The following is a 17,800-nucleotide window of genomic DNA, read 5'->3' as shown; positions in this document are numbered from 1 at the left end:
AGCTACATTATATATATTAATTTAAACCATTAACTTTTCCTGTTCGTGTGTTCGCACTACTTAACAGTGATGTTGCTATTGGCTGACTACACCACCTGTCCGAAGCTCTGAATATCCGCTGTCATTGGCTGGCGAGATAACGTGACATGAGCTATGACTGGTTTACAAATACGCATCGCAATTTAGATTTCAATGCTTCGGAAAGTAACATGTGGTGTTTGGTGGAATTCGAATTTATAATTTCGTAATACAAAAATATGCAGCGTACATGTTACTACACATCAAACATCTTTCCAAAAGGTGTTTTTTTTTCCCGCGAGTTTCGTTTTCTAAAGCGCCGGGAAATTCTACGCCCATGTATAAAACCATAACCATTCAGAGGATTGATAAGTTATACAGTTCCAAAAGAAAATATACTGTCAATTAACAGGGAAAAACTATGTTTCCACCTAGGAGAAAGTGTATTTTTAACCGGGAAATCTGGGAGAAATACAGGAATTTTTTTCCTTGTCCACGTATACGCCCTGACTAAATATGCATGGTGACTGGAAATTCGAAACATGACTAAGATAAACAGAATAAACTCAGTCCAGCAGATGAAGGAATACTGTAAGTTTTTGAAAGCATGTAAACAAACATATTGGCCACTTGCTTCTTGGAGGAAAAGCGGAGTGCATGCGTTATTAAGTATTACATCTTTATCAGACATATTTTTTTAAAAATTAAATTATATGTGACATCCCAGGGTTGAGTCACTAAAATCTGTCATGTACGAATTTTAATTAAAATAGGAAAGGTTGTATGGTCAAGAGGGAATACATAATAATAGTCAAAATAAAGTACTCACAGACCTTTACATAACGTCCTTTGTCCACACAGTGAAGTACGTGTATTCAAAGTTGGTTGTAAGAAATTTTCATGTGATAGAACAAATAAAACTCAACCCCCCTAAGTGCTCCCCTTCGTCTTGCGCCCCCCCCCCCCCACCCCACCCCACTTACCCCCCCCACCCCCATTTCCCCACCAAGGTGAGTCTACAGTGTCAGTTGGCTCCAACTGCAGTAGTGAAATCCAAAAAGTTATTATTTTTTCGCGAATAGTGACTCCTGGATTCTTTCAGTTTTTGTAAATTCATCTAACTCTTCTGTGGGCAGACAGAACTTCCCATTCTGTTGGAGTACTGAGTTTAGGAAGAATGAGCACTTAAATGTTTCTGAGCATGCTGTAATTGCTGTGATTTTTGTCTTCACAATCACTGTGGGAGCGATGCAATAAATTCTTAAATTTCTCACTGTAAGCTGGTTCCTCAAACATTTTAAATCTGGCTTCTGTGGAATAGTTGGCATATGTCTTAGTGTCTGCCAGTTCACATTTTTCAGCATCTCCATGATGCTTTCCCATTGGTCAAATAAATCTGTAAATAAATGTACAATTTAGGTGTATTGACTTCATCGTTCAGAGTAGTTTCAGGGATAAGACAAGGCTGAAGCCTGTCTCCACTGTTGTTCATATTATTTATGGATCATATGTTGAAAACAATAGACTGGCTGGGTGAGATTAAGATATGTGAACACTTAGTTGTGATGGCAGATTTGATTGAAAGTTTGTAAAGTAATATTTCAGAACTAGATCAGAAATGTAAGGACTATGGTATGAAGATTAGCGTCTCCAAAACTAAAGTAATGTCAGTGGGAAAGAGATAAACGGATTGAGTGTCAAATAGGAGGAACAAAGTTAGAACAGGTGGACGGTTTCAAGTACTTAGGATGCATATTCTCACAGGATGGCAACATAGTGAAAGAACCAGAAGCGTGGTGTCGCAAAGCTAATACAGTGAGCGCTCAGCTACGATCTACTCTCTTCTGCAAGAAGGAAGTCAGTACCAAGACTAAGTTATCTGTGCACCGTTCAATCTTTCGGCCAACTTTGTTGTATGGGAGTGAAAGCTGGGTGGATTCAGGTTACCTTATCGATAAGGTTGAGGTTACGGATATGAAAGTAGCTAGGATGATTGCAGGTAATTATAGATGAGAACAATGGCAGGCGGGTGTCCACAATGAGGAAATCAAAGAAAAGCTGGGAATGAATTCTATATATGTAGCAGTCAGGGTGAACAGGCTTAAATGGTTGGGTCATGTTACAAACACATTTACCCAAGAGACTCGTGGGTTCAGCAGTAGAGGGTAGGAGGAGTCGGGGTAGACCAAGGAGAAGGTACCTGGATTCGGTTAAGAATGATTTTGAAGTAATAGGCTTAACATCAGAAGAGGCACCAGTGTTAGCACTGAATAGGGGATCATGGAGGAATTTATAAGGGGGATTATGCTCCAGACTGAACGCTGAAAGGCATAATCAGTCTTAAATGATGATGATGATGATGATGATGATGATGATTATTTAGGTGTTGCACACTCCCCTCAGTGCCACAACTGTGCTTCCATATGCTTCATGTGATTTTTGCGGACCCATTGCAAGTACATCCCATCTTTTGATGGTGGTTATGGAGTGTTCCAACACAGATGTATTTGTCCTTATTGACACAAGTAAATTGAGTGTTTTTATGAAGAAAGCTTTAGTTATTTAAAAGTGGACTTAGTATACTCAAGTGTCATTGTGGTTTGAAGACCCTTGGTACAGTATTTTAAAAATGGATGCAGGATACCTTTAAATGTCACAACTACAAATTATTTTTATAGATTATTGCTCTAATCTGCTTGACAAAGTTGGTTAGATTCGTCGGAACATTATAGTAGTCCCGACAAGTAGTCCCTGTTATGCCCAACCACATTTTTTGTAGTAATGAAATGCAAGCAGTTAAGAAGTGGATAGTAATTTCTAGTCTTAACAGTTTCTTACTCTCCAGCATTTCATTTGTGGAACTGTTAGTAACATTTCAGTAAATTGATACAGGTGAGTGAAGAACTCTCAGCAGCAGAACGAGCAAGAAGAGCTGCAGAAGCAGAGAGAGATGAGCTGCAAGAAGAAATGGGTAGTTCAGCCAGCAAGGGATCGCTTCTGCTGGATGATAAGCGACGTCTCGAGGCTCGTATTGCCACTTTAGAAGAAGAACTGGAGGAGGAGCAAGGAAACTCTGAAATACTAATGGATCGTGCACGCAAGGCTCAGCTCAGTATTGAACAGCTAACAACAGGTAGGTCATGAGTGAATTTCATATTTAGAAGTGCAAAAATGTTGAATTTGTTTGGTAAATTATTGCCCCTATTTGATTTATGTTGACAATCCTTACCTGACCAGAAGTCTCATTCTTCTTACTACCACGCTTTTGTAATTCCCACTATATCTAACTTCAGCATATCAATTTCTTTTTTAAAATTATGTAACCTATCTTCCCGATTAAGGGATCTAACAGTCCTGCATCTGACTCTTCGAATGCCAGTTCTGTTTTTCCTGATGAGTCAACCTCCCGAGTAATTCCTACGTTGAGATGGGGGACTATTTTACCTACAGTATATTTTACCTAAGAGGATGCCATCCGTACAGCTGCTTGCCTAAGTGAAAAAATAACAGCTGTAATTCCCCTTTATTTCAGCCATTTGCCAGTAGCCACCTGTTGCACCTGTTTAGTGACCAGCAAACAGGCCCTGGTGTATTTTCTTATCATGGTGGCGTGGTTACCACATTTCTTTGAATGTTTACTGAGTACATGAAATAGAAAACATTAACCCTCCCTAATACAATACTAGAAAATCTCTGAAGAAGTAAAAGTAATGACTTAACCTTAGTCGATGCATTGAGTGTTCATTTGTTTTGTTAGTCAGTTCCTAGAAAGTACATTGTCTAAAAGCTTAGCAACAGTTTGTCTTCTTAATATTCTTGTCAACTGCTCAGGGCCTCAACTATTTGTTTGGTGATTACTTTTACTCTTTTCACAATTCGTATTAATACTCTTCATAACTATCATATACTACAAATATCAGTAACAAAAGTCTGGATCTTATCAACTTTATTCACTCTTCGAGTGCTCTGGTGATAAAAGCTTGTGGATTGTGCCCAATCTGTTGCGCTACAAAATTCTAGGCTATTATATTGTTGGTGCCAGGTAAGAACCATTTATGAAAATCATTCATTAACCAGACAGATAGCTGTACAGTAATAATGGTTAATTAAATAAATAAAAATTATTTTCCCACATATTGTCCTCCAACTTCTTTGCACTTGTAACATCTCCTTTAGTACTTTATTATCCCTTCAGTGAAGAGTTCGTTACCTTGATCTGAAAGACAGTTTCGTAGTTTTTTTACCTCTTAGTTGCCATTGAACTTGTGCCGTGCAAAGCTTTGTTCATCAGACCAAACAGATAGATATCTGAAGAGGGTAAGGACAGAGCAGTAGGGAGTTAGGCACTCCCAACTCACTTTACCAGTGTTTTTCAGCATTAGTGGTGCCACTTTACGCCGAAGTAGCACATCTTTCCCCTGACATCATGGACATTTCCTCCTCAGTGGCTGCTTAACTTTGTTCTCAGTTGCGCCTAGGTAGTATGGGATGATGATAGTGTGCTGCTTCTCAAAAAGAAAAAAAAAGTCCTGGAAAACTGGACCATAGGTACGCAAAAAAAAAATGGCTAACTTGATCTCAACAGCCAGGGCTTGCATTCGGAATTTCTTACAGACACGAGTTTCAAGATGTTTCCACTGCGTGCTTTGATACTTGGACTCTGGCCCAAAATGATGTATTCACATTTTATCACGGGTTAAAATCCTGTTCAAAAGCACATCAAATTAACTATTGATATGAATTTTGAATTTGATACAAATCAAAATGTTGTTTATGACGAACAGTAAGCACTTTGGGAACCCGCCTTGCACAAGCGTTATGGTAGATCAGTTCGTTTTGAGAGATTAAATGAGTTGTGCCAACACTTGTTTAAATTTTTCTGCAATTCATTCAACTGTACATAATCAGTCTTCCTGGACAAGAGAATCAAAATGAGCTTGAAACACAAAGATTGATACTGCTAGTGAATGCCTTTGGAAAAGTGGTCAACAGTTGTGCTTGTGTGTCTACCTTTAAATTTTGCTATCCACATGTATAAACTTGAACAGTTCACTCAACTGCTGCAGTTTTGTGTGTTAGTCAGAGAAAATTTTTCTGATGGTTGTACACTTTCATTTCAAAATAGTACTATCTTCGTGGGGCACGCCATCGTAACTGAGAACTTAGATGTTATGTTTATGTAAATGGTAATGAAGCAAATGACATGACACTCTTGACAAGATTTCCATCTAAATCTCACAAAAATTTCAGTTCATTGCGGTAGTCACTGCCTGCACTATATATGTTTATCTATTTAATTATTGAATGACCCTTGTACTGTGCACTAGATATCATGTTAAGATTTTTGGAGGACTACTGAAATGGGACAATTACCACCAGTCCTGGTAACAAAGCATTTGTTGAAACATGTTTAGGTGAGTAGCTGGGAGGGTGCCGTATGGGTAGTTTCCCTCACCACCTCACCAAATGTGTCAATGGAGAAGTAAGTCAAGTAACAGTGCGGTGGATCATTCATACAAGGAAAGTAATGAATTTGGATTCCAAAAGATACTGCTAGATGTGATGTTGGTCTGTGGCAAAACAATTCATAAAAAGAATTTCCTCGTATTGAGGGATTAGATCCACAGTGGCAAGCAAAGAGACAGGTAGTAAATGTATGGCGAATTTTGAGAGAATTTGGAGGAAGTCGTAAACAATGAATAACTTACGAAAAGTAGTAACGTGGATGTAAATTAAATTACAAATAGTGCTCTGTTCCATCATGCTCGCAGGACCACAGAACCAGCTTTAAGGGGAGTTGGAACGCCGTATCCCGACAATGTCTAATTTAATGACTTGGCTTCCCTATATTTCAGGAACCACTGTAGCCATTGACATGAAACTTTCTCAAGACATTAAACTGTATGTTCAGAGTCTACTGAACTACAATAATTGCATTTCAGCCACTGCTTTCGGAAATACAATTTTTTAATCACACAGTTAAAATTTTGTGTACTTTTTTGTATGTTATCCTAAATAAAGTTAATTATACATAACATTATGTTCTTCTTTTAGTTCAATAGACTCAGGATATGCATGTTATTACTCCCTGAAAATTTGAATACTCTACTCGAAGTGGTTTCTGAGATTTAGGAAAATGTTAATTTTTCGGGAACGGCTTCTAAAATTTCAATAGACAGTAACTCAATATATGCTTAATTTTTTACATTTAGTGGCTCAGAAGCACCCTGCACCATACTGTATATCATCCTCTTGGTCCTGTTCCAAAGCTTTTCTTTTTTTCTGGACTTGTTAGTGACCAACTGTGCTGCATACTCTGCTTTATCAATGGGAACCTTGTCCATTCGTTCCAGTTATCTGATGCAGTTTGCTCCAGATTAATTCACATATGCTGAAGCACTTTCACCCTACCGATGTTGCCATCATTACAATCAGTAACAGCATCACTGACCCCCCCCCCCCCCCCCCCCCCACACACACACACACACACACACACTTCCAACAAAAACATTTTTTTGATAATGGAGCCCATATAAGATTATTAAACAACTTATTGGGATTTTGAGCCTGACTATGCAGACACTTCTTCAGTAACTCAGAATTTCCCAGGTCTCTGTAAATAGGTTTTATGATATCCATGACTGCTGCTGGGATGGAATGTTTATGGCTGTATGAACTGTTTGAGTACTGGGCATTGCGGTAAGTGCACCTTGAATCGGGTCCAGGAGGGCAAAGGTGGTGTACTGGTTTTTCATCAGTTGACAGTCTGTGGAAGAAGTTAGCCCATACTGCCTGCTTCATTTTCAACAAATCCTCAGTATTATTTCTAATGGCCATGCAATAATAATACTGTAGTTTTACCATCAGAAAGTTGCTTGTCTCTCAAACTTTGTTTCAACTTCCTCAACCTGGTGCCCATCCTCTTGTGGACATGACAGCAATCCACAGCCTCCTGTATTAAAAATTACCAGTTTTATTAGATCTTGAAGTAATGCACACAAAAATTTTAACATTTTTAGTCTGTGTAGATTATATTTTAAAAAAATAAAATAAAATATTTCCCATGTGAGATTATAAGTGATATATATCATTTTATTCGGAAATTTGTGAATTTTATAATGAGATAATCCAAAAACTTTTTTTTTTTTACCCCCCTGTTGTAACTCCCCTAAAGTTATGGAATGCTAATGCTTTATCAAGCACAGAAGATGCATTGCCAGTAAAGTTTGCTCTGTTTAGTTGAAGACAGCAAATTAGAGAGCAAATTGGCAAAAAATGTGATGGAGTTAATTGATACATATTTAATATTGTATCTGGACTGTTGTTGGTGCTACTATAATAGGTTTGTTAAGTATCTATCATATGTCTTATCTAGTCGGTGCACATTACAGTTCTGCACATATTTGTTTCTAATTGTAAAGCTGTGCACTTATTCTCAGTCTTTTCATCATACATTCTTGGCCCAATTTCCATCAGCCATGATTCTAACTACTACTTGGCAGACAGTGTTTAAAGTCTTTGCATGAATGAAGAGAAGAAGAAAAAATCCACAGTAATTGTCACCCTGAAGTGTTCTTGGTCATTTCACTTGTGTCAGAGGTTACAAATACTAAGGTAATTTAACTTCACCCAGTCTGTAGTCCATTGGCGATTAGTACGCATTACACTAAAGCATGTTACACTCTGTTTGATTTTTCAGACTTAGCTGCCGAACGCTCAACAACGCAGAAACTGGAAACTCAGCGCATGTTGCTGGAACGGCAGAACAAGGAACTGAAGGCAAAACTTGTAGAACTTGAAACAGCACAGCGCACTAAGACGAAAGCTACAATTGCCTCATTGGAAGCGAAGATAGCAAATTTGGAAGAGCAGATGGACACGGAGGTTAAGGAAAGACTAGCACAGCAGAAGCTGAACCGTAAGCAAGACAAGAAGATAAAGGAGCTCACTCTGCAGCTGGAAGATGAGCGTCGCCAGACTGACCAGTACAAAGAACAACTGGATAAGGTCAGTACATAGGACACCATCTGTCTTGCTCTTAAGGGTGGTAGAATGTTACAGGTCAACTAGGAGCAGGAGAGGCAACACAGGAAATTTTAATTTTCACGTCTGTACTTTTACAAATAAATTCATAAAACTTCGTCAGCATGACCAGGAAGGATTCAGGATTCACACTCACTCATAGCGGTGGAAGTTCAGAAATATAACAAGATAATTTTTTTTTACATGTGAAATTTCATCATTTTTTTTCACTTGCTATTGGCTGCATTTGTTGCTATAGGTACATTTTCTCTTCATAAGTAAGAGAGATTCTTCGATGAATTTTGCGCAGTATACAAACCATACTTGCAGATCAATGAAACGCCAGAATTTTCCAAATCTATTAAAAACTCTGGTAAAAATTTAGATAATTAATGATAAAATTTGAGTTTTTTCTAAGCATGAAGTTTAAAATGCAGCATTCTTTTTTCATAAACTAAATAAATTGTAGATTTTCACACACCTGTAAGTATGGTTTTATGCTGTGCAAAATTCATCGAAGAATCTCCCCCCCCTGCGGGTCCGGGGATTAGAATAGGCCCGCGGTATTCCTGCCTGTCGTAAGAGGCGACTAAAAGGAGTCCATCCCCCTCACGGGGGTAGTTAGCGCCTGCGTCCGGAGACGGACGGTTCCACGACCTATCATCGTGGTCTTTTTGGTTTTTCACTTCTCGTTTCTTCCTTCCTTTTGTTGGTTCCTTTCTTTGCTCTTCTCCACCTCACTGTCTTCCTTCCTCTTTCCGTTGACTTCTCCTTGCCTTCTCATTGCCTTTTTCTCCTTGCCTTCTCATTGCCTTTTTCTCCTTGCCTTCTCATTGCCTTTTTCTCCTTGCCTTCTCATTGCCTTCTTCTCCTTGCCTTCTCATTGCCTTCTTCTCCTTGCCTTCTCATTGCCTTCTTCTCCTTGCCTTCTCATTGCCTCCTTCTCCTTGCCTTCTCATTGCCTTCTTCTCCTTGCTTTCTCATTGCCTTCTTCTCCTTGCCCTCTCTGGTCTCCGCCTCGGCGTTTGAGACAGTCTGTCCTCTTTCTCCCTCTCTCTCTTCTTTTTTCTCTTCTTCCTTCCTCCCTGTGCGTGCCTGAAGGCCGACCCACGCGTTCGCACGCGTAGCCGGTGACGGGGTAACGCGTAAGTCCCCGCCCTGGGTAGACATGTAAGGCACGTGCGTACCCCCTGGTAAAGGCCAGGCCCGGGGAGGGGTGATTGCCTGAGCTGATACCTTCTGACCATGCCGATTGGTCCCTCCGTCTGTTTCTCGGGAGGTGTGACCTGAGGTGTAAACATTCACCTAAGGCGGGAGTGCCCTCTGAGAGGGTCCCCACAAGGAAGGAGCGCGCCATTGGAGACGCTGGCAATCATGGGGGATTCCTCCGCAATGGATTCTACTCCATCTCTTTCGACTTCGACCCAAAAACGGAAACGTGACCAGCCAACAGTGACAAAAGTACTACCGCCTGCCCCACAGTTCCTCGTAGTTTCTCGATCTGAGGACGGAAAGGATTTTTCCTCTGTCAACCCTTTCGTTATTCAGAAGGGCGTAGATGCCATAGCCGGATCTGTCAAATCTTGTACCAGGTTGCGTAACGGCACCTTATTACTAGAAACTGAGAGTGCCTTTCAGGCACAAAAACTGCTTCGGGCCACCCTCCTGTACACGTTCCCTGTCCGGGTGGGGGCCCACCGAACTTTGAATTCGTCTCGTGGTGTAGTCTATACTAGCTCCCTCGACGGATTGACTGACGAGGAGCTTCAATCATTCCTCACTGAGCAGGGCGTGACGGCTGTCCATAGGGTCATGAAAATGGTCAACAATGACCTTGTACCGACCCGGACAATTTTCTTGACCTTCGATAGTGTTAAGCTGCCATCGCGCATCAAGGCGGGCTACGAGGTCATTTCTGTTCACCCCTATGTCCCGACACCTACGCGCTGCTACCAGTGTCAGCGTTTCAATCACACTCGACAGTCTTGTTCCAATGCGGCTAAATGTGTCACTTGTGGCAGGGATGCCCATGAGGGTGACTGTCCACCTCCGTCTCCTCGTTGTGTGAACTGTCAGGGTGACCATGCCGCATCCTCCCGCGACTGTCCTGTCTATAAGGAAGAACGCTGTATCCAAGAAATTCGGGTCAAAGAGAAAGTGTCCACCTCGGCTGCTCGCAGGCTATTGGCTAGTAGGAAGCCCACGCTGCTCCCAGCGGGGAAATACAGTACTGTCCTCGCCTCTCCTCGGACTACCCGGGAGGTAGCAACCCAGACAAGCGATCTGACCTTCAGCACCACGGTCGTCCGTTCGGCCAGTGCTAAGATCGCGCGGTCGACGTCTCCTCTTCCTCCCATCACCCCACAGACACGAGCACCTTCCTCAGCTTCTGCTAAGACGAAGACATCGAAGTCAGATGCACGGGCCTTCAAAAAGGAACCATCCCGTGCAGACTTCCTCCGTACCTCGACCTCCCAGCCTTCGACCGGTACTTCCACTACACGTCCTTCCAAAAAGGCGCATAGGAAGCACAGTTCTCCTTCTCCGCCACGGCGCATTTCTTCTCCTGCGCCACCCAGCGGTTGCCGCCCCAGGCCGTCATCCGTTTCGCCTGGCCGCACCGCTGGTAGCCGTACATCTGGCCGTTCACTGGCGGAGGAAGCTCCACCTCCCGGCCATCCTCCCGAGATGGCCGATGACCCTATAGACCCAATGGACGATGACTGTCCGCCTACTGATAGCGGCGGCAGTGCTCGCTCGAAGCCAGGCCCTAAGCGGCCTTCGAGGTGACCACTTCTCTCATCTTCCTTTTCTTACGATGGCACTTATTCACTGGAATATTCGCAGCATTCGCTCCAACCGAGAGGACTTGAAGTTGCTGCTCCGCTTGCACCGTCCGCTCGTCGTAGCCCTCCAGGAAACGAAGCTACGCCCATGCGATCAAATTGCCTTGGCACACTACACCTCTGTGCGTTTTGACCTACCCCCTGTGGTAGGTATCCCAGCTCATGGAGGGGTTATGTTGCTGGTCCGGGATGATATTTACTACGATCCCATCACGTTGCACACCGGCCTGCAGGCAGTTGCCATCCGCATTACTCTCCCCTCTTTTACGTTTTCCTTTTGTACCGTTTACACTCCATCGTCATCTGCCGTTACCAGGGCAGACGTGATGCAACTTATTGCTCAGCTACCTGCACCATTTTTGTTAACTGGAGACTTCAATGCCCACCATCCCCTTTGGGGCTCTCCAGCATCCTGCCCGAGGGGCTCCTTGTTAGCAGACCTTTTCAACTAGCTCGATCTTGTCTGCTTCAATACTGGCGCCCCTACTTTTCCTTCGGGCACATCTCACACCTATTCCCATTTAGACCTCTCTATATGTACTCCCCAACTTGCACGCCGGTTTGAGTGGTATGCACTTTCTGATACATATTCGAGCGACCACTTCCCGTGTGTTATCCATCTCCTGCAGCATACCCCCTCTCCGTGCTTCTCTAATTGGACCATCTCCAAGGCAGACTGGGGGCTCTTCTCTTCCAGGGCGACCTTTCAGGATCAAACCTTTACAAGCTGCGATCGTCAGGTCGCACACCTCACGGAAGTCATTCTCGCTGCTGCTGAATATTCCATCCCTCACCCTCCTTCTCCACGTCGCGTACCGGTCCCCTGGTGGACCGCAGCATGTAGAGACGCTTTACGTGCTCGTCGTCGTGCTTTACGCACATTTAAACGCCACCCTACAGTGGCGAATTGTATCAATTATAAACGATTACGTGCTCAGTGTCGTCGTATTATCAAAGAAAGCGAGAAAGCCAGCTGGGCTGCTTTCACAAGTACCTTCAACAGTTTTACTCCTTCTTCTGTTGTCTGGGGTAGCCTGCGCCGGCTATCTGGCACTAAGGTCCACTCACCAGTTTCTGGCTTGAAGGTCGCGAATGACGTCCTTGTGGCCCCTGAGGCTGTCTCCAATGCCTTCGGCCGCTTTTTCGCAGAGGTTTCGAGCTCCGCTCATTACCACCCTGCCTTCCTCCCCCGCAAACAGGCAGAGGAGGCTAGGCCACCTAACTTCCGCTCCTCGAATTGTGAAAGTTATAATGCCCCATTCACCATGCTGGAACTTGAAAACGCACTTGGCCGATCACGGTCCTCTGCTCCAGGGCCAGATTCTATTCATATTCAGATGCTGAAGAACCTTTCTCCTGCGGGTAAAGGTTTTCTTCTTCATACATACAATCGCATCTGGATTGAGGGACATGTTCCCGCATGCTGGCGCGAGTCTATTGTTGTCCCGATTCCTAAGCCGGGGAAGGACAAGCACTTGCCTTCCAGTTATCGACCTATCTCGCTTACCAGCTGTGTCTGTAAAGTGATGGAGCGAATGGTTAACTCTCGATTGGTTTGGCTGCTAGAGTCTCGACGCCTACTTACCAATGTACAATGTGGATTTCGTAGGCGCCGCTCTGCTGTTGACCATCTGGTTACCTTGTCGACCTTCATTATGAATAACTTCTTGCGGAAGCGCCCGACCGCGGCTGTGTTCTTTGATTTGGAGAAGGCTTACGACACCTGTTGGAAGGCGGGCATTCTCCGCACCATGCATACATGGGGCCTTCGCGGTCGCCTCCCTCTTTTTATTCATTCCTTTTTAATGGATCGACAGTTCAGGGTACGTGTGGGTTCTGCCCTGTCCGACACCTTCCGCCAGGAGAATGGGGTGCCACAGGTCTCAGTTTTGAGCGTCGCTCTCTTCGCCATCGCGATCAATCCAATAATGGATTGCCTCCCAGCTGATGTATCAGGCTCCCTTTTCGTGGACGATTTTACCATCTATTGCAGCGCGCAGTGTACACGTGTTCTGGAGCGCTGTCTTCAGCGTTCTCTTGACCGTCTTTACTCCTGGAGTGTCGCCAATGGCTTCCGTTTTTCTGCCGAGAAGACGGTCTGTATTAACTTCTGGCGCTACAAAGAGTTTCTCCCACCGTCCTTACGACTCGGTCCCGTTGCTCTCCCAATCGTGGAGACAACCAAATTTTTAGGCCTCACATTTGACAGGAAACTTAGCTGGTCTCCACATGTGTCATATTTGGCCGCCCGTTGTACCCGTTCTTTAAATGTCCTCCGTGTTCTCAGTGGTCTGTCGTGGGGAGCGGATCGAACCGTCCTACTTCGTCTATATCGGTCGATCGTCCGCTCCAAGCTGGATTATGGGAGCTTCGTATACTCCTCTGCACGGCCATCCATCTTACGCCGCCTCAACTCCATACAACATCGGGGTTTACGACTTGCGATCGGAGCATTTTATACCAGTCCCGTAGAGAGTCTTCATGCTGACGCTGGCGAATTGCCACTCACCTACCGGCGCGATATACTGCTTTGTCAGTATGCCTGTCGGCTACTGTCAATGCCCGACCACCCGTCTTATCGTTCCTTTTTTGACGACGCTCTTGACCGTCAATACGGGTTGTATGTCTCTGCCCTGCTACCCCCTGGAGTTCGCTTCCGTCGCCTCCTTCAACACCTTAATTTTTCACTCCCTGCAACCTTTCGAGTGGGCGAGAGCCGCACGCCACCTTGGCTCCAGGCTCAGGTCCGCGTTCACCTTGACCTCAGCTCGCTCCCAAAAGAGGTCACCCCCGGTTCGGTTTACCACTCCCGTTTTTTGGAACTTCGTTCGAAGTTCATCGACATGACTTTCATTTATACAGATGGCTCTAAGACCAATGACGGGGTCGGGTGTTCCTTTATTGTCGAGGCACAAAGTTTCAAATACCGGCTCCATGGCCATTGTTCGGTCTTCACAGCTGAGCTCTTTGCCCTCTACCAGGCTGTTCTTTACATCTGCCGCCACCGACATTCTGCTTATGTCATCTGCTCAGATTCCCTGAGCGCCATCCAGAGCCTCAGTGATCCGTACCCGGTTCACCCTTTCGTACACCGGATCCAACGCTCTCTTCAGCAGCTGGTGGACGTCGGTTCTCCAGTTAGCTTTATGTGGGTTCCTGGCCATGTCGGTATCCCTGGGAACGAAGCTGCAGATGCCGCGGCCAAGGCTGCAGTCCTCCAGCCTCGGACAGCTTCTTGTTGCGTCCCTTCGTCCGATTTTAGCAGGGTGATTTGTCGGCGCATCTTATCTCTGTGGCATGCCGATTGGGCTGCACTTACCGACAACAAGCTTCGGGCCTTGAAACCTCTTCCCGTGGCTTGGACGTCCTCCTCACGCCCTTCTCGGCGGGAGGAGGTCGTTTTAGCCCGGTTAAGAATTGGACACTGCCGGTTCAGCCATCGCCATCTGCTGACGGCTGCGCCGGCGCCGTTCTGCCCATGTGGGCACTTGCTGACGGTTCGACACATTTTAATGTCCTGTCCAGATCTTAACACACTGCGCCTCGATCTTAACCTGCCAGATACTTTCGATGCCATTTTAGCGGATGACCCACGAGCAGCTGCTCGTGTTCTTCGTTTTATCAACTTGACAAACCTCGCTAAGGACATTTGATGATGCTGTTTTTTAATCCTATGCCTGTCAGTCTGTCTTTTATCGTGTTTTCCCTTTTAGTTGTTGTGGTCAACTTGTGCCTCGCGGTGCATTCTTAGAGTAGTCAGGGCGCTAATGACCATTGAAGTTGTGCGCCCTAAAAAAAAAAAAAAAAAAAAAAATCGAAGAATCTCTTACTATTGAAGGGAAAGTGTACCTATAGCAACAAATGCAGCCAATAGCAAGTGAAAAAATGATGAAATTTCACATGAAAAAAAAATTTATTTTGTTATGTTTTTGTTCTTCCACTGCTATGAGTGTGAATCCTGAATCCTTCCTGGTCACGCTGTCAAAGTTTTGTGAATTTATTTGTAAAAGTATAGACAGTGGAAATTAAAATGTCTTGTGGTGCCTCTCGTGCTCCAACTCGGCCCATTTGGTGTCCTGCCCCCATTAATTTGCAACTACTACAGATTTAAAGGAGTATATTCATCTTCCTCTTATTGCTTTTTCCTTTGTACTCTACAATAATGATTCACCACTTCTGAGAGCTTGACAGTAAGTACTTCATTTGGTATGCAAAACTGTAATGAGGGAAATTCTATATTTTTTCTGTTATTTGTGTAAAAGTTGAATTATAAATAAAATTGGATATTTATCATCGTCATTATCAGAATACATAAATGAACTCGTGTGTTCTTGAGTCTCCATTCTCATATTAATTGAACTTTTAAACTGCATGTCATGAAACATGTATTTGATGAGTGGTTGAATAATGTGTAGTACCTAACTTTGAAAGATTTGTTTCTGTTTGTTTAATTTTAATACTGTCCATTGCTTTCACATCACTACAGAGCAATGTAAGGGTAAAGGCTCTTAAACGACAACTTGATGAAGCTGAAGAGGAAATAAGCCGGGAGAAGGCTCAGAAACGTAAAGCTCAACGAGAAATGGAAGATATGATGGAAAGCCAGGAGACAATGACAAGGGAGATTAACAACCTCAAGAACAAGCTTAGGTAAGAAGAAATTAGTGGCCTAGTGACTAGTTATAGATGGCAGTTGTACTGGATGACAATATAAAAATCAAGCTAAATGATATTGTGCATATTAATAGATGAGAATAAATTCTGTAGCTTCACTTTTAATGTTCATAGCAAAGTAAATATCTTCTTGTTATGCATTTTGCTTGCCAGGAATCAGCAGTGAAATCCTGACTTTGAAACCAATAGACCGCCATCAAAGAAGTTCAGGCCAGTAGTGCACTGAGTTAAAATGTGTGTCTAGTAATATTGTGGCAGTGTTTCGTACTAACATGTGTTTGTATACATGTGTGTGTTTTGGGGGGGGGGGGGGGGGGGGGTGTCATGTCTATTTTGACCATAGGACATTTTTATATTAGTGTTTTCTCAGATGCATGTTACTTTGGACTAGAGTATTCCTTTTGAAGAATGCAGGACTAATGTGCAATGTAGTTAAAAAATGGCTGGAGGAGATGGAATGTGGTTTGTCTAGATTAAAACAGCTGCTTCAAAATGTGTGTGTGTGTGTGTGTGTGTGTGTGTGTGTGTGTGCGCGTGTGTGCGTGTGTGTAGGGGGGGGGGGGGGGGGGGAGAGGTAGGGAGGTGTGTTCGTGTTTGAGTGAGCACTTTAACTGAAAGTACATATGCGTGTGTGTGAGGGAGGGGGGGGGGGGTGCATGTGTATGCACTTTTACTGAAAGTACATTTGCAAAATTGCTGCAGACTGACAGCACTAATATCAGAGGTACCTTACAACTAACACAACTCAATAGAATCTCCTGTTACTGCTTGGTATAAGCAATCCAGGTTTGTGAATGATGCACACAGTTGTATGTACGTTACTAAAGTTGCCTTGAGACATTGTCTAAGTTATTCTGCATTACGGTTTCTTTTAAAAATACAGTACCATAGGATTGAGCAAAATTTATTAAAATGCTTGCTCATGTGCGCACATGCGCACACTACAAACTGAAAGAAGTCATAAAGGAGGAGAACTGCAATGTGAAAAATATTTTATCCTAAGCTACAATTAAGTTTTCATGTTATTTCGTCTTTACAGACGTGGTGGTGGTGGACTGGCACTAAGCAGCTCAAGATTAGCTGGTGGAACTAAGCGAGGATCCATCCAGACAGGTACTGGTGATGACAGTTCTGCACAGGATGACACCGTTGATGGGGAAGAAGCCCCCAACTAAACAAACAAAAACATGACTCCCAATACTGTGGCCTCGGTCTCATCTTCACGTGCCTAATAGTCTAAATGGGAAGCAGCTTTCTGTAGTAAGCCTACCCTGATGACGTCAATAGACTGCCATTTGTTATTTTTTAAAGCTACTTTTGTAAAAGTGTTACTCTCAGCATTCTGAGGGACTTCTGTCATTCCACTCTTTTTTTGCTTAAGTAAGTCTAGCAGTATTGAATACAGTTGGTATTTTTTATAATCTACCACTAACACTGGACTATTGGTACAAAAAGATTTCCTTCAGAAGTGTGAATTTATTAATCATTGTAAGCGTGATGTTGTGGAAATAGTGATGAGTCACTGTTTGTTGCGTCTGAGAAGGTGCAAAAGTTTAAAGCGGAGAAGTTTAATATGCTGGAGGAGAGGGAGGACGCAGAAATAAAGATTCTGCTTAGTGTTACTGGAAAACAGCGAAATGTTTTTGTACAGTCTTGCAGAGAAATTCATATTCAGTTTCTGCATAAACATTGAGAAAAATGGTGACAGGTATAATTTTCAAATGTTGAAATAAAACATTCAGAGAAGGGTGAAATACTTCAAATAATTTATGTGACAGTAAAACACTATTACGTACTTAGTTCTAAACCTGTATTTAAATTCTTTTTAAGTTCTTGTATTTTTAAATGCAGGAATGAATGTTTGTGAATGAATGTACATACGTAACAAAGAATGTTTATTCATAATAATTGGAAACCGAAATTTATTAATAAACATAACTGAAAAACAACAGCCTATGTCTGTCATTTCTTTTTTGTTTTCCGTCCCTCTGACTTCTCAGTAATTTATGCAGTTTGCTTCCTTATATTGAAGAATAGTGTATGAAATAATGCTCACAGCCCAAATATAAATGTTATGCAGTATTATGTGTAGTAAGAAAATAAGATTTTTATTATGAGCAGAGACAGTGAAAGGAATTAGTTTGTGCCCTGGAAGAAAAGGGAGAGCTGTTATATTCTAAAGTAGATGGAAGCTGAATTATGAAATGCCATAAGTGTTACATACACACACATCAAAAGTT

The 17,800-nt window shown here is 43.1% G+C and overlaps 1 protein-coding gene across 3 annotated transcripts in view; it reads left to right on the top strand.

The window, feature by feature from the left end:
* Positions 1 to 17,509, top strand: part of LOC124595676 (myosin heavy chain, non-muscle) — a 280,898-nt gene extending 263,389 nt beyond the window's left edge. For 2 of the 3 annotated variants that reach the window (XM_047134535.1, XM_047134534.1), the window contains 4 exons: positions 2,911 to 3,151; positions 7,718 to 8,025; positions 15,373 to 15,536; positions 16,600 to 17,509. In XM_047134535.1, the coding sequence (XP_046990491.1) occupies positions 2,911 to 3,151; positions 7,718 to 8,025; positions 15,373 to 15,536; positions 16,600 to 16,735 (849 nt within the window). In that variant the 3' untranslated portion in view covers positions 16,736 to 17,509. Of the gene's footprint in view, positions 1 to 2,910; positions 3,152 to 7,717; positions 8,026 to 15,372; positions 15,537 to 15,713; positions 15,771 to 16,599 lie in introns of all 3 variants that reach the window. The other variant, XM_047134536.1, reaches the window with a different exon arrangement.
* Positions 17,510 to 17,800: the final 291 nt, after the last annotated feature.

The sequence above is a fragment of the Schistocerca americana genome, chromosome 2, assembly GCF_021461395.2.
Source record: "Schistocerca americana isolate TAMUIC-IGC-003095 chromosome 2, iqSchAmer2.1, whole genome shotgun sequence".
NCBI lineage: Eukaryota > Metazoa > Arthropoda > Insecta > Orthoptera > Acrididae > Schistocerca > Schistocerca americana.
Note: the sequence above shows the minus strand (reverse complement) of the source record. Positions and strands in the feature narration are given on the sequence as shown.